We start from the raw sequence: 22,568 nt of genomic DNA, 5'->3' as shown, positions 1-22,568 counted from the left end.
GCCACAGAAACTTATTGGTCCCTTTTATGGGCACATAGTTTATATGGAGAACAAACAAGATATATAGATAAAGAAAAAAATTTCTTCAATGTGCTGGAGGGATTCCCCAGGCAGAAATTTGAGTTAAGAGTTATTACCATATTGGGAAAAAAGAAGGCATCGTTTGGTTTCCTATGCACAGGAGAAAGGCAAACAAACAGGTCTTAATGATCTCAGGGACTTGGAAGATGAGTAACCTCAATATTTTGGAAGCAAAAAGCTATTTTTCAAATGTCCCTTTCCCTCAGAAGCATTATACCACAAAGACGTTTTTGAGTTTCTATGAAGTCTTGTAAGGACACAAATAATGACCTACTCTACGGTCAACACATTTTCTAATCAGTGCATTTGAAAAGTCCTCTTCGATTAAAAAGAACCATGAGAGACTATGGACTCTGAGAAACAAACTGAGGGTTCTAGAGGGGAGGGGGGTGGGGGGATGGGTTAGCCTGGTGATGGGTATTAAAGAGGGCACATGCTGAATGGAGCACTGGGTGTTATACGCAAACAATGAATCATGGAACACTACATCAAAAACTAATGATGTAATATATGGTGATTAACATAACATAATAAAACACACACACACACACACACACACACACACAAAAACCATACACACACACAAAAAAAAAAAAAAGAAAAAAAAGAAAAGGGAAAGTTCCATAGCAGCTGTTCATACTGTCTTTCTGTAGAAACTGACTTTCAGAGACTGATCATATTGTCTAGCTGCTCATTAAAGACTGGGACTTAGTAGACAACTATTAATTAATCAAAAAATACTTTTGAGTTCCACTACATTCATTCTCTCTGCTGAGTACTTCCGTGGTTCCAGGGAAGCTGGATGCCCCGTCTCCTGCAGACTTTCAAAATGATGGGGAGACTAATGTGCATGAAACGCTTAATAGTATAAGGGAGCTACTACTGACTGGTTATTCCTTTTTAATTTAGCAATCATCAAAAAGAGATTAATGAAAGAAATATCTATACTAAAAGGAAACTATATACATGCTGGAATTTAACTGTCAATGATTTGTGTTCATCTTGATCAACTTTATTGAGGAATAATTGACAAATATATTTGTGTATATTTAAAATGTACAACATGATGATATGATATCATACACATTGTGGAATGATTACCAGGATCCATCACCTCACATGGTTAACTTCTTGTGTGTGTGTACGTGCACACGTGTGCACATGCACACACGTGCGTGTGTGGAGAGTGCTTAAGATCTACCGTAAGCAACTTTCAAATATGCAATACTATACTAATAACTATAGTTGCCATGCTGTACATTAGATTCTTAGAACTTATTTTTCTTATAACTGAAAGTTTGTACCCTTTGACCTACATTTCCCCATTTTCCCCACCCCACAGCCCATGGCAGCCACCATTCTATTCTATAAAATCTACATATCCATAAAATCTCTAAAATCTTTAAAAATCTATAAAATCAGGTTCTCTTTTTAAGATTTCACATAGAAGTTATACCATGCGGTCTTTCTCTGTCTGGCTACTTTCACTTAGCATAATGTCCTCCAGCTTCATCCATGTTACCACAAATGGCAATATTTCCCTCTTTTTTATGGCTGAATAATATTCCTTTGGGGTGGTCAATTCTTTAGGGCTGGTCCATTAATCCTTTAATGGACATGTAGGTTGTTTTCATATCTGGGCTATTTTGAATAATGCTGCAGTGAGCATCTCTATGGGATACTGATTTCATTTCCTTTGGATATATTCCCAGAAGTGGGATTTTTTGCTAGATCATATAGTAATTCTATTTTTAATTTTTTGAGGAGCTACCATATTGTTTTCCATAGAGGCTGTACCAATTTACATTCCCACCAACAGTGCACACAAGGTTCCCTTTTCTCTGCATTCTCTCCAACATTTATTTTCTCTTGTCTTTCTATACTAGACATTCTAACAGGTGTGAGGTCGTATCTCATTGTAGTTTTGATTTGCATTTCCCTGATAATTAGTGGTGTTGAGCACCTTTTCATATACCTATTGGCTATTTGTATGTCTTCTTGGAACAGTGTCTTTTCAGGTCTTTTGCCATATTTTAGTCACATTATTTGCTTTTGGTTTTTGAGTTATATGAATTCTTTTATATATTTTGGGTACTATGCCCTTATCAATTTATGGTTTGCAAATAGTTTCTCCCATTCTGTAGGTGTTCCTTCATAACAGATTGCCTAATAATATCTTAAAAACTCTGACACATGTTTACTTAAATCACTATTTGGGTTAAGTACTTATCAATAGTCAACAATTTTATTAAATTCTATCAAGTTACATTGCATGGCACTAGCTGCCATTTAACTTAAGAAAATAAAATGTTGTCAAATAAGGTATTTTTCTTAGCTCATTGCAAGTATGTAGCTAATTCCCTAAAACTTAGCCTTAAAATCACAAATACAGAATCATCTAAATTATATTTTATATGCTTACTGACTAGAGCTCTGTAAATCTTAGCTTTTCTGTATGGAGTATCATTATATCATTTCTCACAAAATGTCAGTTTGGCTTTATGGTAGAGAGCCAAGGTCATAATGGTACTCTTTTCTATCTTTGGGCTAAAAGAAACAGTGCAGCTATTCAGGAACTTGTCTAATCTGTAAGAAGAGAATTGTAACTCTGGTGAGTAACCAGGAAGATCAGGAAACATCAAATGGTTCCAGCCAGGACTCAATCTCTTGAAAGTGGTGTCACAGAAAGAGATGACCACCAGATCTCAACAAATCTGGCTGCAGAGAGTGGCACTCAGGGAGGTAGAACCATGGGCAAGATCATCTCTTCACATGTGAAAATTTAGTAACCTTACAATTTAGTAAACTTATTTACTGAATGTGTGGGCATCTTTCCATATCATTAATGAGGATTTTCAATCACTAAGTTCAAGGCTTCACAGTATGACAATATATGGATATACCAAGTCTTTTAAAATCATTCATGGTAACAGAAAAGATAGGAGGAAAAAAACATATTAACAAAGTGTGTTATACAGTTCACTAACAAAATTTTTTCTGGGCAGTTTCATGTTTGTGATGTTTATCACCTTTTTTAAGTTGTAATTTGTAGTGCTTTATTTTCTTGTTTTTAATAAATATTTATTTTTTTACCTAATAAAAAATAATAATCACTGATGTAATTCACAATCATATATTCCCTGTAGGAATTTCAAACCATATGGAAAAACATATAGGTTTCCTTTGCCCCCTCCCAGTTCTACCCCCACTCCCAATGGCTAGGTATCTTTCCAGATGCTTGTTTGTGCATCTATATATATGCATATGGAAATACAGAATTTTGCTTCAGGTCTGTGTTTTTGTGTGTGTGCCTGTGTGTGCACACATGCATGCATATATGTGTGCTCATTTGGTACCTAAAAGATTTCAGGCTATAGGGTATTGTCCTTCACATTTCTTTCTCCACTTAACAAAACTTCTTGGAGTACTTTCCTTATGAGTAGCAGAGCCCCAAGTACAATTTTGCAGGTTGTTCCCTGCACAAGGACACCAGACAAAAGTGAGAACTCCTGGGCAACCGTGTTTTACTCGTCAAGCAGTGAACCCTGGCACAGGGCTGTATCCCTCCAAGGGCCACAATTTCTAACTTACATTCAAGAGCTGACTAGGTTACTCGCGGCTGTGTCAGTGCGTGTGAACCTACCTCATATTTGTTACTACTGGAGAATGATCTAAGCAATAATGGTACCATAATTTATTACATTAAACGGTTTTCTACTGATGGCCACATAGTTATTTCCAGTTCTTTAGCCACTAAGAAAAAAAAAAATGTTTCAGTGAATAGTATTGGGCATACTAATTTTTTGCATGTATACAAGTAATTCTTTAGGATAGATACCTAAAATTAGAATGCCAAGTTAAAGGACATGTCCTATTTTAATTTTAGTAGATACTGCCGAACCGCCCTCCAAAAAAGGCAGAAATTTACATTTCCAAAGACATTGTCAATCTTGAGTGTGGTCAAGAATTTTTTTTTTTTTTGACAATCTGATGGATGGAAAATAATTCTCATTATTTAATTTGCATTGTTTTGATTACCACTGAAGTTTAGAGTTTTAAATAATTAGTGATTCTTATAAAATAGCTTCTCTGAATGCTTTTGCCATTTTTATTTTTTTAATAATTTCTTAATTCTCCATTATATATACTCCAAATATTTTCTCCTAGTCTGTCAATTGCCTTTTAACTTTTATGTTTTTTTCATTTGTGGATTTTAATTTTAATTGTAGTGTAGTTAACGTACAGTGTTATATTAGTTTCAGGTGTACAATATAGTTATTCAGCAATGCTATACATTACTCAGTGCTCCTCATGATAAGTGTGCTCTTAATCCCCTTCACCTATTTCATCCATCCTCCCACCCACCTCCCCTCTGATAGCCATCAGTTTGTTCTCTGTAGTTAAGAGTCTGGTTTTTTTGGTCTCTTTTTTTCTTTGTTTGTTTTGTTTCTTAAATTTCATTTATAGATTTTTATACAGTGTCAAAGAATGTTTGAATTGTTTTGTTTCAAGAGTTTTACAATTAATACTCCCTCCTTTCCTTTTGCAAGTGAATTTTAAAATCAATTTATCAGACTTAAGCATTTGTGGGTGAAATATAATGTCAGGGATTTACCTAAAGTATCGTTTTTTTAAAAAGTAGGGAGGGATACATAAAATTAGCAAAATCCTGACAAATTTTAAGCTGACAGGCACATTCAGCATCAGAGTTTATTATAATATTTTTTTCTGTATTTTCATATATGCTTAAAGATATTTATACTAAAGACGTTTTTTGTTTGTTTCCTTTGGGATTTCTTTATTTTTGTTTTTTAAGAATCAGCTTTGCAAGTTTCATTTTTAAAAAATTCCATGGGAGTTTTGGGTTAGACTACTTTGGATCTAAAAATTAATTGCAAGACAGCTAACATTTCATTCATTCATTCAACAAACATTTATTGTATGATAATTATGTGCTAACCACTGCTCTAGATTCTTGGGTTGTATCAGCGAACAAAAGAGGCAATGATCGCTACATTTTAGAGGGGAAACAGACAATATACATAACAAATTCACTTTAAAGTATATTAGAGGGAATGTTCCTATCCAGAACAATTACGTACCTCTCCATTTGTTCAGTCTTCTTTTACATCCTTTGGTGACATTTTTAATTTTCTCCATGAAAATCTTGATTATTTCTTGTTCAGCTACTTCTAGATATTTTAGTCTTTGCTGTCACTGTGATTTATTTTTTTTCTATTCTGTTTTTCATTTTATTTTTTTGAAGATTTGATTTATTTATTTGAGAGAGAGAGAGACAGAGATAACAACAGAGATAGCAAGAGAGAACAGGAGTAGAGAAAAGTGGGAGAAGCAGGCTGCCCGCTGGGCAGGGAACCTGACTCCAGGCTTGATCCCAGGACCCCTAGGATCATGACCTGAGCCGAAGGCAGATGCTTAACCAACTGAGCCACCCAGGCACCCCATTCTGTTTTTTAAATAGCTAATGACAGTGGATAAGGATGTTCCTGTGTTTTTCTTTGTTGATTATCAGATTATTCTCTGTGATTTTTAAAGTACAAACTCTCTTCCTTTGTAATATAATCAACTCTGTTGTTGTTGTTGTTGTTGTTACTGTTTGTTGTTTTGTTGCTTCGGCCAGAACCTTAATCACAACATTAAATAAAATGAGTGATAATTAGTATTCTTACCTTTTCTTAATAGTATAGAAATGTTTCTAATATTTATCCTCAAAACTTCCTCTAATTACCTTTTAAATCCTTGCTACCTGAGAGAGTTTTGTTGTTGTTCTGCTTATTAAATCACTAACAAGTGATTTAAAATAGGTCTTGAATGTTATAAATTCCTTTTTTGACATTTATGTGTTGTATTTTTTTATTATTCTGTTAATATAAGTGATTAATGGATTTCTTATTGTGGAAGCACTGTGGATAAGAATCTGTTCCTATTTTTTGTCAGAAACCATGGAATAGCTTTCTCTGGAATCTGTTAAATTATAATCCATTTTAATGTTTCTTAACCCTTGCTATGCTTTGAATACATCTATTGAACTTTTTATTTTTTTAAATATTTTATTTATTTATTTCTCAGACTGAGAGAGAGAAAGAACACATGAGCAGAGGGAGTGTCAGGCAGGGGGAGAAGCAGGCTCCCTGCTGAGCAGGGAGCCCGATGCCAGACTCGATCCCAGGACCCTGGGATCATGACCTGAGCTGAAGGCAGATGCTTAACTGACTGAGCCACCCAGGCATCCCTCTGTTGAACTTTTTAAAAGCACACTAGCTTGGGCCCATCCTACACCTATGAAATTTGGTGGGTGGAGCCTTAGTATGTGGAAGTTTCCAAAGCTATACCAGTATACCTATAATCAGCCACTGTTGAGAACTAGTACTCTAACATGTGGTTCAGAGGTTCTTAAAGTGTAGCTCCCCATACAGCAGCCACATCATTACCTGGGAACTTGTAAAACATGCACATGTTCCATCCCCATCATAGACCTACTGAATCAGCAGCTATCTGTGTTTTAACCAGCTCTTCAGGGAGTTCTGATGCATAGTCGTATTTGAGAACCACTGATAGAGTTAATTGTTAACAAAAAGACAGAAGGAGAGACAGAAGAAAGGAAGGAAAGTAAGAAGGGAAAAGGGAAGGAAAAGAAAATGAAAGGAGGATGGAGGGAGGGAAGGTGGTAGAAAGGAACAAATCAATAAGATGATTTATCTTCTAAATTTATAGATTAATAACAGTAAGAAGATGCCACCCATGTGTGACTTTTTTTTTTTTAATCTACATATATTCAGCCCAGATCTCTCAATGCATGTAAATTTGTATGGGAAATATATCTTTTCAGGTCACCTGTAGACTTGAAGAAAGTGCCTTGGAGGACTAATACTGTTAATGGCTATTTGGGTAACCTAAAGCAAAGATGAACTCAAGAAACCTTGGTTTTCCAATCCTGCCATTAACCTAAGTTTGTAGCTTGGGAAAGTCTTAAATTTGCTAATGTAAGTCATCACAAAAAAATGAGAAGCTGGAGCTAGATAAATAGTTCCCATACTTTTTCAATGTGAGGACTCTGCATTTGTGTCAACAAAGCCACAGACACATTGCACATGCTAGTAGTGAAGAAATAGACAATGGCAAAAGTTTCAATCTGAATTTACTCATTCCTAGAAAATTTCATATAAAATATTAACAATTCAAATAAATTTGCAATTCTAAAAAGACTAGCCTCATGCATTTATCAGATTTTATTTTTTTACTGAAGAAAAACCGAAATGGGAAGTCTTAGATTTGCCTGGGATTATAACACTAAATAAGACACTGAGAAAAGGAAATTTCCATTCTTTGAAGTTGTATAACTAAACTTAAGAGGCAATTACTATTCATTCATTCAAGGACACAACGTTTGTAAGACCTCTCCATTAGAGTGACATTGTACTCAAAACCAAAGGTTTCCTCTATTATACCCAGGCAGGGGAGAAGTATGTTAACCAAAGGAGCATGATTACATGGGTCAAAATAGAGTTGCCAGACAAAATTCAGGATGCCCAGCTCCATTTGAATTTCAGATAAACAACATAAAATGTCCTAGTATAAGTATATCCCAAATATTGTGTGGGATATACTTACACTAAAAAACCTTGTTTATCTGAAATTCAAATAGAACTGGGTATCCTATATATATGTTTTTTTTTAATTTATTATTATTTTTTTTTTTGCTAAACCTAGTAATTCTGGTTGCAATGAGAGAGAGAGCATGGCATGTTCGAGAAACCAAAAGAAGTTCTGAACTTCTAAGCATTTCCTAAAACATAGTATAGTTTACGTGAGATTACATCAGATAGTATAATAATTTATTTTGATAATTTTATTGTTTAATATACATTAGGAAAATATAAAATTATCACATTATATAGCATGAATATATTTAAAAATTTATTTTTAACTGTAAAAAAAGGTGAGTCTAATTAAAGAAAAATATTAAGAATTATGTAGTTGTAGTCCTCAATATGACAGACATTTGAGGAACACTGGGCATTATCAGAAAGAGTGTGAGAGTTAAAACTAGAAAAGTTGAAGCCAGGTCAATATAGACTTTTTTCTAAATTAAGTCATATATTTTTATGGAAGAGGAAGAAATTTTTACTTTTGTCTCTCTCTGTTATCCACACCTAAAGAAAGACCATCATAATATTCCTGAAAACAATTGATGGGATTTTAATGTTAAATGGATTTTTTTCTTGTTTTCAAACTGGGAAAAGTCATGTATCCTTAAATATTTGAGCCCAAGGACAGAACTACTGAGAATTATTTAAAAAAAAAAAAAAAGCAAAAACAGCAGGGATTTGCAGATACCAGGTCAGCATGATGATACAGAATAAATAATCAACCCAGAAAGGCTGACTTTGTATCTACAAATGTACTAAGTGTCCCTGAAGGTCAGTCTTCAACTTTAGCACTTAAAGACTGGTTTCATAATGTCTACCAAATTATTTCAGTAGAAATTATATCCCACTCCCCAAAATGGGCCTTTAAACCTAGTGGAGGGAGTCATCCTCAGATTTCCCTGGAATAGAAAGGAATTGCGCACACAGTTCTCTTCCCCATTCACACCTGCCACTTCTGAGCACTCCTTAGGACCTGCATAGATGTCCTTTGAAACTATGCAGGAGACTGTGTAAGCAATTTACAGAAGTCCCACCTTAAAAATGCTCTATCTGAAGCCTCATTGGAGTTTAAAAATCAAGCAAAGGAGAAACCAGTTTTCTACACCATGCTTTATAAATGGGAGGAGATACATAGGAAATGAATACAAACACTTAAGATAAAGCTATGATTTACATATCAGTTAAAAGCTGCCTTGTAGTAACGTTGAATGAGGATATTATTTATCATTCTGTGTCATCTAATACTAAAATGATATTGGCACATGTTAAGATTAATTAAAGATAACATGCAAAGATTTTGTGGCTGAGCAGACTATATCTGGCAAATAGGAGATAGTTCCTGGTTTGTTTTATTACCTACCTCCTAATCTATGTAAGTTTCATCTTGAAATGTACCAGAATAAAAATTAAGGTTGACTCTTTTAACTTGCCTAGAAATTCTGACATAGGATAATTATATTATCCTTAGTTTCTGACTGCTATTCAGATGAAAATCTTCACTGCTTCTGAAGAAAAAAAAAATTAATAACTTTCTGGTTCTTTAAGCAGGATATTATTTTAAGAAAGGAAAGTCTAGAGTGAGGAATTTATTGTCCAATAAAATGTATAACGCTAATATGAGATTTCATACTAGTCCAGCTGGCTGCAGATCAAATAATTCAGAATGAAGTTGGGCCAAGTCTTTTGCTAAAAGGTCCCTTTCTACTATGGATGAACAAGGAGTATTACCAGCCCAGAATAGCCAGTAAGATGCATATAGAATCAAAGACAGTGTAGGGGCCAGAACCTTGGATTATGAATCAGGAAGTCTTAGTTCTATTCCTGGCCTAGCCTTTAATTTATTATGGCTGTCTATGTGATGCCGCAACTCACTGACAAGCAGAACATTCAGGCAGTGCGAAATTTGCTGAGCCAAATGTCCACTATTTGGAAGCATTTAGGTCTTTTACTGAATTTTTTTGGTTTTCTTCCAAATGCTTGGTATTAGGAAAACAGAGCCCCTGCATCTCTAGGGGCAGTATCCTTTTCTCTGGACTTCATATTTGCCCAGTCTGTAAAATGTCTGGTAATTTTCACCTCCTCCCCACTCCGTGTATGTGTACTGTGTCCTGTGTTGTTCAATAAAGAGCATCTGGAGAAAGAGGAGGGTTGGAATTATCTTCCCCAGATAGAAGGAAAGAAGAGTAGTGGAGTCTCGTGTTCAGAGAATTCCTTTTCAGAGACCTGGAGAGAATGACCCCCTAAAAACCCTGTTTATCTCCCCCAGATCCCATTGTGATCAAAGTGACTTCCCTGCCCAGGGACTAAATAGCTACTGGGGGTAAATAAAGATCATCTTTCAGATTTCTCAGTGAAAAACCATGTGGGTTGGCCATATTAGGCTTTTGACAACAAATCAAAATGAACAGTTTTTCTCCAAATTTCCCTAAGTATCCCACTGATGAGTTTAAGAAAGAAATACAACTGGAAATTTCTTCCACAACAGTGACATATATTATCTATACCTTGACAACAGCTAGTTACAGTGTCAAGACAACAGGATGTTTCTGTTCTTACTGCTACATAGGCATATATTGGGAAAAGGAGACATATATCACACCATTGACTCAAGGTCAGCTCACAGGCAACTAAATAGCTTTTCCTCATTAAAAAAGCAAATCATGGCAAACCTATTAAGAATAGCCTATTCATGTTCTAAACAGGCACTTAATTCTTAGCTGTGTTAAAGAGGGTGTAGAGAACATGGGAAATACTTGCCTACTCTGCCCTGGTCAGACAACATGTAGAGTAATATATTTAATTCTGGGCCACCAACCATTAATTGGGTCATTGACAGAATTATGTCATATGCAGAGAAGAGTAAACATAACTAATGAGGGTTTGAAAACATGTCGTATGAGAAATCATTAAGGGAACTGAGGATGATTCACCTAGAAAAGGAAGAAAATGGGCACAACAGAGTTCTTCAAATATTTAAAAGACTCTTTCATGGAATAGACACCACTTTATGCTGTCTAGTTCTGGAGGGAGAAACTGGGAAGTTAGAGGAAGGCAAAATTTGACTCCATGGCTTTTATAAACATTATAACTGTACAAATATGAAATAGGTAGCTTCCTAGGGAACAGTGCATAGCACACAGGAGATGGTCGATAAACATAGCAAATTATTGTTAAATAAAAGTGTTAAAGAACTAGCCTAGATGCAAAAGTTTTGTGCATTTAATCATGGTTATTGGTGTTCTTCCAAAACATAGTTTCTGTATGTTGGAAGGAATGAAACCAGGTTGCAGGAATTGAGGAGAGAATAAATGATACCTGAATGGCATTAAATTAATAATTGCATCCATGAAAGGAAAGCAAAATGGAATATTGTAAAGAGACCAGGACAGAGAGTCGGGAGAGATGGGCTCTATTCTATTCAGTTTGTCAGTAGAGAAGTAATCTGGACTTAAAGCTCCCTGGAATTCTTCTGCAAAGTCAGGACACTATGGAACCAATAGCCATGATCCTAGAGTTCTAAATGTCTAAAGTCTTTAAAAGATTTTATTTATTTATTTGACAGAGAGAGATACAGCGAGAGAGGAAACACAAGCAGGGGGAGTGGGAGAGGGAGAAGCAGGCTTCCCTCAGAGCAGGGAGCCCGATGTGGGGCTCGATCCTAGGACCCAGGGATCATGACCTGAGCCGAAGGCAGACGCTTAACGACTGAGCCACCCAGGCGCCCTAGATGTCTAAAGTCTTAAATTCTGAGGAAAGTATCCAAGTACATAATGAGTTCCTCAAAGAAATGTTTTGACTTACTGTCAAAAATAGAAGTATAAAGATATATTAATTATAATGAATTTTAAGGTATTTTACAAACATAAATAATGGATAGTTCAAGGAAGGCAGATAAGTGAGGACTACTAAGAAAAAAGAAGTCTCCAGAAAAACACTAAATTTAAGTCTAAAATTTAGACTGAACTCTACCTGGGCAACAAAAGCAAAAGTTAAGGAAAGTAAATGCATTAAATAAATAAAATGCATTATTTCAATATGTTATTACATTGACTAAACCATAGTTACAACTATTGGTTACCAGCTCACATAAGCTCACAAGAGAAAACTTGGGGCATCTCTTCCAATTCTGCATTCAGTAATGTCTCGTTGGTAGCTGTTGGTAGCTGGAAATAGGCCATGGCAGTATTTATGTCACAGAAAAATTGACACATGCTACAAATCAGGACTTTCTTTTTATGTGGAATCTAGTTTTTAAACATTTACCAACATACCACTCCCTACTTCCAAGAAACAGCTTCCCCAAAGAGTGCCTTCTTCTTTCACTTTGATCTCAAAATATGTATGGCCATGCTATGAAAGTATTTATTGTTGTTGTTTTTTTTAATCTACTGTAGTTAACACACAGTGTTATATTAGTTTCAGGTGTACCATATAGTGATTCAAAATTCCTTATATTATTCATTGCTCATTAAAATAAGTGTGCTCTTAAATTTGTTATTTCCTTATAATTACCATAATGTGGGTCCAATTCAGACTTCAGGGGGAAAAAAAAGACTATAGGACTAGAAAATAATCTTAAGATAAATTGAACTATTTAGTGTGTATTAGTTATGTGGCATCACTGGCTGTAAAGTAGGGTGACGTTTCCAAAATGTTTAGTTGTCAATATATGTGGTAAGAACCCTAAAAGTTGGGGTAGAGGATCACTTATTTGCTGACATCCTGCCAGTGGCCCCACTACAAAGAATAAATTTGACCTCTTTACAGTGACCTTCATAACAATATAATTTGGCTCCTGTTTATATTCACCCTCACATTGTCCTAGCACTCATTCCTTTCCCTGTTACTCTCCTTCCCGGCATTCCCAACCTTTTATCTGATCCTCTTACTCATCCAACTCACTCCTGTCTCAGTATCTTGGTGTCACTCAACACTCTGCATGGAATACTATTTTCCCAGTTCTCCTCCTTCCTTTCTCCTCTGTTTCCTTCCCTCCCTCCCTCCTTGTTTCCTTCCTTCCTTCCTTCCTTCCTGCCTGCCTGCCTTCCTGCCTTCCTTCCTTCTTTCCTTCCTTCTTTTTCCTTTCTTTCTCTCTCACTTTCTTTCTCTCTCTCTCCATCTCCACCTCCATATCTCTCTTCTACCCCATTCTTTTTCTCCCGATCATGATTTAGCCCTCACTTCCACAGAAAACTCTTTTCCAGTCACCCTATGCCAAGTGGGACAACCCCTCTTCAGTGATTGTGTAGCTTCTTACCCTATATATTTGCTTCTTATACTTGTTCCTATGTGAAACCATCCTACTTATGAATTTGTTAACTTCTGTTGTCTGTCTTCTCATGGTTGACTATAATATTCAGGAAAGCCGGGATTTTTTTTTTTTTAATCTCTTATCACTGGTGACTATTTTGTCCCTTTAATGGTGCTTGACCCATAACAGCTATGACTGCAGGAAAGAAGGAAGGAAAGATGGGAGGGGAGAGAATTTAATGTCTTGGCCTTGATTTGTGTGGGTTAAGTTATTGAAATACCGAAAACTTCATTAATAGGTGGCTTCATTTATTAGGAAGTTCCTCTTCATGGGACGACAGGGAAAGCATGAAATAAAAGGTTCACTATAGAAGTCAACCTAGCCAAAACCTGCAAATATACAGCTCTGTTTTCAGGCATGAGCTATTTGCTGGAATTTAGCCATAGGCATATGAAAGGTTAGGACAGTAAGATATTAATATCTGGGCTTTAAAAACAAAGACAATAAAATTCATCCAAAACATCTGATTTATAGTCAGCTCTATTTTGTGAAGTTTTATGGATGTATAACACAGGATACTGGTCTGTGTATTTGACACTTAGGCTGAGTGTGATGGGTGGTGAATAAGGAAGTATCCAGGAAGGAAGGGGAAAGCAATAGGCTTATTTCTCTAAAGGAATAATTTAGACCAGGGATGTTTGGTTTTATTCCTTTTGGCAGAGCATTTGAAATAATTTGACGCTCAGCCCATGGATTTGAAAATGTTTTTAAAGCACAATCTCAGCATCCAGTTAATTCAAAGACAAATTGTTTCTGAGACCACTGCTGGTAGGGCTAGGACAACTCATGACATCCTGCTTTATCCAGCATTAACTTAGTAGCTGGAAAAATATCAAGATATACTTTCTAAGGCTTTGGGAGATGTTATTTCACTGGCTCCCACTGATTTCATTATTGTTATTCCTGAAAACATATTGCATGTGCAATGTATAACTTGACTCATCTGCCAGGTAGAAAAACATAATTTTTGTGCTTGAGGATGTTATAATTGGGAAATGAAAATCACACAAAAAACATATGTGGATATAGAGATGCAAAGAACATTGTCTTGCCAAACACAAACTTTGGTTTAAAAAAGAAGGAAATTATACAAGCAAATACATTGGAGAAGTAATTAAGAGGACTTTGAGTCGTCTATTAGTCAGATTTTCCATTTTCCGGGTATTTAAAAGAGAATTACACTGAATAATCTCCAATATTTCCAGGACTCCATTTTAATGTAGAAGCAGGATTTTACTATAAATAATGCTCTTTTGGGTTTTTTTGTTTTTGTTTTTTGCTTTTTTTAGAGAGACCGTGTGTGCCCACACAAGCAGGGTGGGGGTGGGGGCTCAGAGGGAGAGAGAGAGAGAGAGAGAATCTCACGCAGTCTCCAAACCCAGCATGGAGCCCACCGCAGGGCTCGATCTTACGACCCCGAAATCATGACATGAGCTGAAACCAGGAGTTGGGCATTCAACCAACTGAGCCACCCAGGTACCCCAATAAGGGTCTTTTGAATAAAATAAAGTTCTGTAACACTGAGGGACATGATATATAGTAAGGTTTAAGTCTGTTTGCAAATATCCTGGACACTCTTAAGCACAAAGCATAAAACTTTATGATGACAAGAGTCTGTAATTGTGTCAGAGTCTCATTACATGTCTTAGACAGCAGGGACAATGAAAGGAAATTTAAGTAATAATCACAGCACAGTATTCTGAAGTAATTAACACAACAAAAAAATTCTTAGTTTATTCTCAAAATTGATGTCTTTTTGGAAGTAGGACTATTTCATTTTGACATTAGTGTGTTAAACCAAACACAAGTTCAGCTTACCCAAATAACTTACTTGGGTATTAATTAATACCCAAACTTAATTAATGATTCTTCGAACAATTTAATTTAATATACCAATTCTTTGACATCTGGAAAATAATGCTCTGTAATATTAACAATCTGCTCTGGCTCTTATGGATACAGAGACCCCTATAGAATTATTTAATCCATGAAATTACCCTAGTAAGTCCCTGTTCTTTGAGGTTCCCTCCTAATGATGGCTAGAGAATTTAGGGGATTAAAAGAAAAATGCCAAAAACAAAAGGTCTGTTTCAGGCAGTCATCTTACCATCCCACTGCCAATACCATCACAAGCTCCCTTGTACCCACACCCCTCAAGCTTCTGTTGTGATATATTTTCCCTTTGAGGTCTCTACTAGTGTTCCTTTCAAAACTGATTTCATCCAGATAAATATCAAAGACAGATGAAAAGATGGCAACATGAGTGACAAATGATTTTCCTCAAAAGGGCTAGCCCCAAGTCTATTATATCTCTCAACAGATTTTGCTTCTGAAGAACCTTACTGTGCTTTCCATGGCCTTTTTTCCCCCACCCAATACTCTACCCAACCTTGATACCTTACACAACACACAGGGAATCTGGAAGATTCCTAATATTAATTGACTTGCTTTGAATATGCAAGAATAGTAAGCAGTCATGGCCAAATAACTCTATAAGGTTAATGAGAAGCTTTAGGTATTCCTGTAAGCAACAGTATTTCCATAAACATATCTCTATACTATAGAGAATTTAGAACGTGTAACTGTGATCATTTACAAAAATATATACAACTGTGGGGGCTTTTTTCAAGTGCTTGAAAGAAAAAGAAGCTTGAAGAGAAATATTGACAATGATACAGCCTGAAGTAACAGTAGGTAAATGGCCCCATGCAAAAACAAAACAAAACAAAAACAAACAAGGGGTGGCTGGGTGATAGACATTGGGGAGGGTATGTGCTATGGTGAGTGCTGTGAATTGTGCAAGACTGTTGAATCACAGATCTGTACCTCTGAAACAAATAATACATTATATGTTAAAAAAAAAAGATAGCAGGAGGGGAAGAATGAAGGGGGGTAATCGGAGGGGGAGACGAACCATGAGAGACGATGGACTCTGAAAAACAAACTGAGGGTTTTAGAGGGGAGGGGGGTGGGAGGATGCGTTAATCTGGTGATGGGTGTTAAAGAGGGCACGTTCTGCATGGAGCACTGGGTGTTATACACAAACAATGAATCATGGAACACTACATCAAAAACTAATGATATAATGTATGGTGATTAACATAACAATAAAAATTAAAAAAAGAGTACAAGGCAAAAAACAAAAAAACAAAAAAAACAAAAAAAACCTGTCAACTGCACAAACTGAAATCCTGCCTTCTTTGATTATTTTCCCAATTTTTTACTATACTATTCTTTCAAAAATATTCTCTTGTATGGATCCTTAAATGTCTAACCACAAACAGTTAGTATGTCATAGTTGATTTGTACCATGAAAAAAGTAATGTATAACTTTTCCCAAGAATAATGAACTGAAAAGTAGTAAATATGTATCAGTCCTCGCTGATGTTTTACTTTTTCATTGCACTTTTTTCCAGAAGATGTATATTTAAAATTCAAGTAAAATGCTTCCTTGGCAGTAGGTCAGTATCTTCCCAATGAAGAGCCCATTGATGATACAGAATAGAACTTCCCTTCCCTGTTGAGTAGAAGGCTGCCTATTATTCAGTGTCCTTTTTGTCACATTGAGGAACAGGGAACTTTTTATTCTTTCCAAGAAATGGCCTTTCAGATTCAGTAACAACATGTTCTGTTCCTCAGGAAATAAGAGAAGATCGAGATAGGGCGCGGCTGGACTCCATGGTGCTGCTAATTATGAAACTGGACCAACTTGATCAGGACATTGAGAATGCCCTCAGCACCAGCTCCTCTCCGTCCAGCACACCAACGAACCTGCGGCGGCACATTCCTGTGAGCTTTCCTTTCTGCTTCTTTTCCCCATGAGAATGCTACCTCTTTATTTCATACAGTCCGTCTTGCAAATGAAACATCTTCGATGGGAGCACTACCTATATGTGGCCCTGATAAGTGTTCCATAAAGAGCACTCAAGTAATCCTGTGCTTGATGCAATATTATTTAAAAGAGAAGTGTGATTAAAAAGGAAATGGTTATTATTAGTTAGACAAAAAAGAGGGTCACCTGGGGAAATTATGTTTCCTAGAGATCAAATCATCTTTGTTGTAGTTGTTTCTCTCATTGTCAGTCTTCTCTGACATCCTGTGAACACCATTCACAATGCTATGTCTATCTTGTTTAATATTTCTTTTCCAGTATCTCACAAATTTACATTGCATGTGAAAGATGCCTAAATATCTGCAGCATGCACACATGCACGCGTGGATGTTTGGATAGATGCGTGAATGGATGAATGGATGCTGGACTGACCCACCATACTACAAGAAATAATTTAGAGGAGATTAACTTGAAAGCAGTCTAAAATTCACTCTGTGAAACACAATGAATAGGCCAGAGGGAGAATTTTATTCTATTGTGCATTAATTTCATATAAGACAGACACTCCTCTGAGATTCTGACATTCAAAATAAAATTTGGAAGGCAGATGCCAGGACTGACTGTACACTTTACATATTTACTATTAGCTTTATATTAAATGGCTTAGTTTGTATAGATCAAGCAAATGTGATGGTAGATTTAATTAAGCCATGAATCCCTTTTCAATTAATCTATTACTTTCACTATGCAATAATCAACACATTAAGGCAAGAAATTATGTATTTACCTAAGATCAAAGGGGTGGAAAGTCCTATATATAAATCTGAGCACCTACCAAACTAGATCATATTTTTTAATTAGTGTAGTTCTATCATTGATTCTGAAGTTATTCAAGACTTATTCTGACTGAGGCAGAATATTTCAAAGTAAATAAACAAAATGATAGCTAACCTTGGAATATGTTAGGTATGATTCTAAATGATTTATATATGTTAACACATTCATTCCTCACATTTTTCAAGCGAGTGAAACAGAGAAGTTAGTAATTATATGTGTCAGAGCTGAAGTACATACCCAGTGAGGCTTGATCTAGAGCCATGTCATTTAACCACTACACCACAGCTTTCTCTAGCTGACTATGGTGGATATCTTAGAGCTTAAGCAAATGATAGATGACAGATCGATGGAGAGAGAGAGAGAGAAAGAGATGAAGAGGAAGGAAGGGAGGGAGGGAGGAAGGAAGGAGGGAGGGAGGGAAGGAAGGAAGGAAGGAAAAGAAATTAGGTGCTTCAACTTAAAATCTAATAGATATTTGTTTTTGCCTGTGACCTTCTGGATAATTTTTTCTTACCCTTCAGGATTCATCTCATTCATCTTTACAGTGAAATCTTGCCTACATCTCCTTCTGTCTTCCCATAATCAGTTACTCCTTCCATGGTGCTGCCATAGTGTCTTGCACATACTTTAATAGGACAGGCATCCCAATGGAAGAAATACAATTAAAGTAATCTGAAGACCAACAAGAAGGGGTGTTTTAATCTTGATTACATATGAAGGGTGTGTAGAACAATTATACTCATTTTCATCACTTTTAAAGCCAGAAATAACCATATTTTTCAATAAGAGGTATTTTTTAGTAGTTCTTTGCCATGAATGTAGGCACGGGACACATTTTCTCTTTGGAAGTTGTCTGGTAAGAATTGTTAATATCTCCCTATCTTTTTAATCTCTCCCCTTTTCCATCTATATTGAACTTTCCTCAATCCCCATGTATTTAGAGGAAAAAACCCAACCCAGATTTCTGCTGAATGCACCTTCATATTGTCATCTCCATCTCAGAAAGCAAGACAGCTCTTCTCTGCTAGACAAGTTTCTTTGTTCAGTGGTAAAGACAAAACAAAAACAGGAACAAATACAGGTGATGATTTTAGGATTCACCTACATCTACATCTTCTGCCTCCATTTAAAATATAAACTAGATTTTAATTACATGCACTGTCTCATGGAATATCACCACCATTGCTGAGCAATGGTTGATTATATGAATAGAGATCTGTTCTAAGTTTTCAGCTCAGTATATACTTGGAATAGGCAAAATAATACCATAGAAACCTTATGAACTTCAAAGTTTGCAGGCCTGGGTTCAAATACAAGCTCTACAACTGAATATCTAAGAATACAAGAAGATTATTTGATTTCTCAACTTCAAATTCATGTGAAAAAGGCAATATTATTGCCTATCTAATGGCTCATTGGGAGGAGTAAATGAAAGAATATATGTTAAGATGTATTGTGCAGATCTGACACAGAGCACATATTTAGAATGTGTTATTCCTTTTCCTTCTCCCATGTACTCACACCAGGCACTAGGCTAAAGATGAATAACACATAGCCTGAAGCGCTCAAGACATCTTTTTGGTCTTTTGGTTTTTCTAGGTCCTCGCTCGTTCTTTATTTCTCTTCCTTGGTATTTAAAGCTAATTTTAAAATTCTCTCATCATTCAAAATTTTTTCCACAGGCACTTTCCATTTCTTTTGATAATTGCACCATGGAATAAAAGAATATAGCAGCATGATTATGACCTTGATCATCTAGCAAGGAGCACTGTCCCAGATTCGGAGGAGACACTCCCTCTTTCACACCCTTATACTCCCCTGTCAATTTACAGTTTAACAGGGAAGACAGGACACAAAATGAAACAGTGATCTCAGTTTGAGATTCCTTATGAGAAAGTGCTGGAGTGAGCTTTTTATCTATAATAAAGGGAATAAAAAAAATAATAGACTAAAGTCTTTAAGAATGGCTTGAAGATGAAAAAATAAATAAAATAATAGAAATAGAAACAGAATAGAAATAAAGATTTAAAGGAGGCTGACTTGATAGAGACTTGCAAGTTGGCTGTACCTTGGTGGTTCACCCCAGCCCAGGATCTGGTTTTCTCCTCTGAAGTCCAAATATTTGATTTTGTCCAAGTACCCACTTCGTGTCAGTCTCTTAGAGCTGGCAAATGATGGCCCATCTCATGGAATGAATGTGAGTGGGGAATGGAGAAGACAGTAGTATTTACTGAGCACTAATCTTTATATATGTTACTTCATTTACCCTTAACAATCTTAAAATAAGAAGCTGAGCTCCAGAGAAGATGAGTAATTTACCTAAGGTCATACAGGTGGGGAGTGGTGAGTAATTTACTGAAAGACAGACAGATGGTAAGATTTACTTCCACATATGTCAGACTTCAATGCTCATTCTGCTATATTCTGCTCATTCCTCTATATTATAACCCTTCCCAAGATGCAAATTGTTCATTCACAATGGAATAAGTGCCATTTCCAGGACCAGAATCCCCTTTTCTGACAGTTGAGGAATTTTTTCCCTGATAACAAGGTATTCTGAATATTAAGTTACTAATTGGGTTTGAATTAACATGTAAACAAGGCAATATTGATAATATCTTCAGGTATTTCATCTATGCCATCGAGAAGCTTAAGAAACATATAAGCCAGAACCCATTTCACTACCTTTAATTGAACCTCCAGCACTGATCTACAGTATTTTTTGGCCTTCCTGGACCTTTTCCCATAGTCCAAAGAGGCTATTCAAGAATTTCACTCTTCTCCCCAAACGCTGCCCAACCCTTACACCTATCTCTTAGCAAACATCCTTGCATTCCTCTTCATAGAGAAAATGGACAATTGACAGGAACTTTGCAGCCTCACAACTGCAAATATTTATAGGTACCCCTTTTCTTCTCTTTTTTCCTCCTACATCCTCCCCTATGAGCCAAGCTCCTCTTCACCTAGTATATATTCTGTGATTTAATTCTTGTCTATTGCTCCATCATTTCTCTGCAACTCATCTCCTGTCTGAAAAATCCAGTAGTAGCTCCTCAGTCTTCAGCTGTAGCATTTGATGCAATTGCACATCCTCTCCTCCTTGGATTTCACAACTCCCTGGACTTCTGGCTCCTCTCTTTCCTTTTCTTTCATATCCTCAAATGTACTTTTCATATACTAAAGTGACTCCTCTTTTTATATTTACCCCTTAAATTTTATCTCCAGATTTTAGACTCGGTTCTATGTCTGACAGAATATTCTCTCTGGAAATTACCATGGATTACATGACTTTTTCTTCATATTTGAGGGTCACCAGTGAGACCTTTTTTGCTATCTCCAGATCTGTATATCCAATGGATCACTAGCTACTCACTCCTTTATGCCATAATTGTACTGTGTATGCATCTCTACTATAGCACATCATACTGTATTCCCTACCATAGTGGGAACTACTCCAAGATTTTTATATTCCCATTGCCTGGCACAGTTGAAGCATGGGGTAACAGTGATAAATGGAGCCTAGTAGGGAGATGATGTGGAAGATGAATTATACAAAGCAAAGGTGAGTCACAGGGAAATTATTAGATGGCAGTTGTAATGATAATTTAGGGCTTGTTAACCACGTATTTTAGGTATGGTAGCAGTGGAAAAAGAAAAGAAGGAATGGATGTGAGAGATTCTGAGAGAGCTTGCATTTTATTTCTCACAGTGAAGAGAGAGCAAACAAAATAATAAAGATTTGTACTAAACTACATATTTGTGACCCTCCTTAAATCACTTACGTAGTTGTGTTTTAAGCTCCCAGCAGAATGTCACAGTAGCTATTAAGGAAGTTGAACTCTGGGATCTGAGAAATCTGAGTTTTAATGTCAGCCCTGCTGTATAATGTGAATTTGGTCAAATTACTTGCCTTAAGCCTTAACTTTATCATGTCAAGTGATGATGATAACATCCTCCTCATAGGGTTAGTGAATATTGAAGCAGGTAATTGCTATATAGCATTGTCTTTAAAAGGTAAAAACACGGGGCGCCTGGGTGGCTCAGTTGGTTAAGCGACTGCCTTCGGCTCAGGTCATGATCCCGGAGTCCTGGGATCGAGTCCCACATCAGGCTCCCGGCTCAGTGGGGAGCCTGCTTCTCCCTCTGACCCTATCCCCTCTCATGCTGTTTCTCTCTCTCTCTCTCTCTCAAATAAATAAATAAAATAAAAAAATAAAAAAATAAAAATAAAAGGTAAAAACACACACACACACACAAAAAAAAAAAGGTAAAAACACAGTAAATGGTACATTTTTAAAATATTTCTCAGTTTGCCTCAGAACTGTGGTATTGTTAGAAAGGCAGAAGGTTACCCTGTTACTCACCTAATCAAATTATAAACAGGAAAGCAAAAGGAGTTCTGATATACATAAAGGTCAAATATAAATGGCTTATAAATTACCTCCTACTTACAACTGTCAATTTGATGTTGATTCAATTTGAAATTTTGCTTCCAATTAGAATGCCTTTTATTTATTTTTCATGGTTAATTGCTCTGGCTAGAACTTCCAGTTGAGGAGGAGTGATGGGAGTGGGCACCCTTGTCATGTTCCTGATTTTAGAGGAAAAGTTTTCATTTTTTTCACCATTGAATATGATGTTAGCTGTGGCTTTGTCATACATGGCTCTTATTATATTGAGATATATTTCTTCTATACACAATTTGGTGAGAGCTTTTATTATGAGAAGGTATTGAATTTTGTCAAATACTTTATCTATTGAGATGATTATATTTTTATCCTTTATTCTGTTAATGTGGTGCATCACATTTGTTGATTTGTATATGTTAAACATGCTT

At 36.1% G+C, this 22,568-nt stretch overlaps 1 protein-coding gene across 3 annotated transcripts in view; it reads left to right on the top strand.

Annotated features, from left to right (window-relative positions):
* DLC1 (DLC1 Rho GTPase activating protein) overlaps positions 1 to 22,568 on the top strand; it is a 390,592-nt gene that overhangs the window by 71,762 nt on the left and 296,262 nt on the right. For all 3 annotated transcript variants that reach the window (XM_036077117.2, XM_078069671.1, XM_036077164.2), the window contains exon 2: positions 16,702 to 16,851. In XM_036077117.2, coding sequence (XP_035933010.1) covers positions 16,702 to 16,851 — 150 coding nt within the window. The remainder of the gene's footprint in view (positions 1 to 16,701; positions 16,852 to 22,568) is intronic.

The sequence above is a fragment of the Halichoerus grypus genome, chromosome 3 (assembly GCF_964656455.1).
Source record: "Halichoerus grypus chromosome 3, mHalGry1.hap1.1, whole genome shotgun sequence".
Lineage (NCBI taxonomy): Eukaryota > Metazoa > Chordata > Mammalia > Carnivora > Phocidae > Halichoerus > Halichoerus grypus.
Note: the sequence above shows the minus strand (reverse complement) of the source record. Positions and strands in the feature narration are given on the sequence as shown.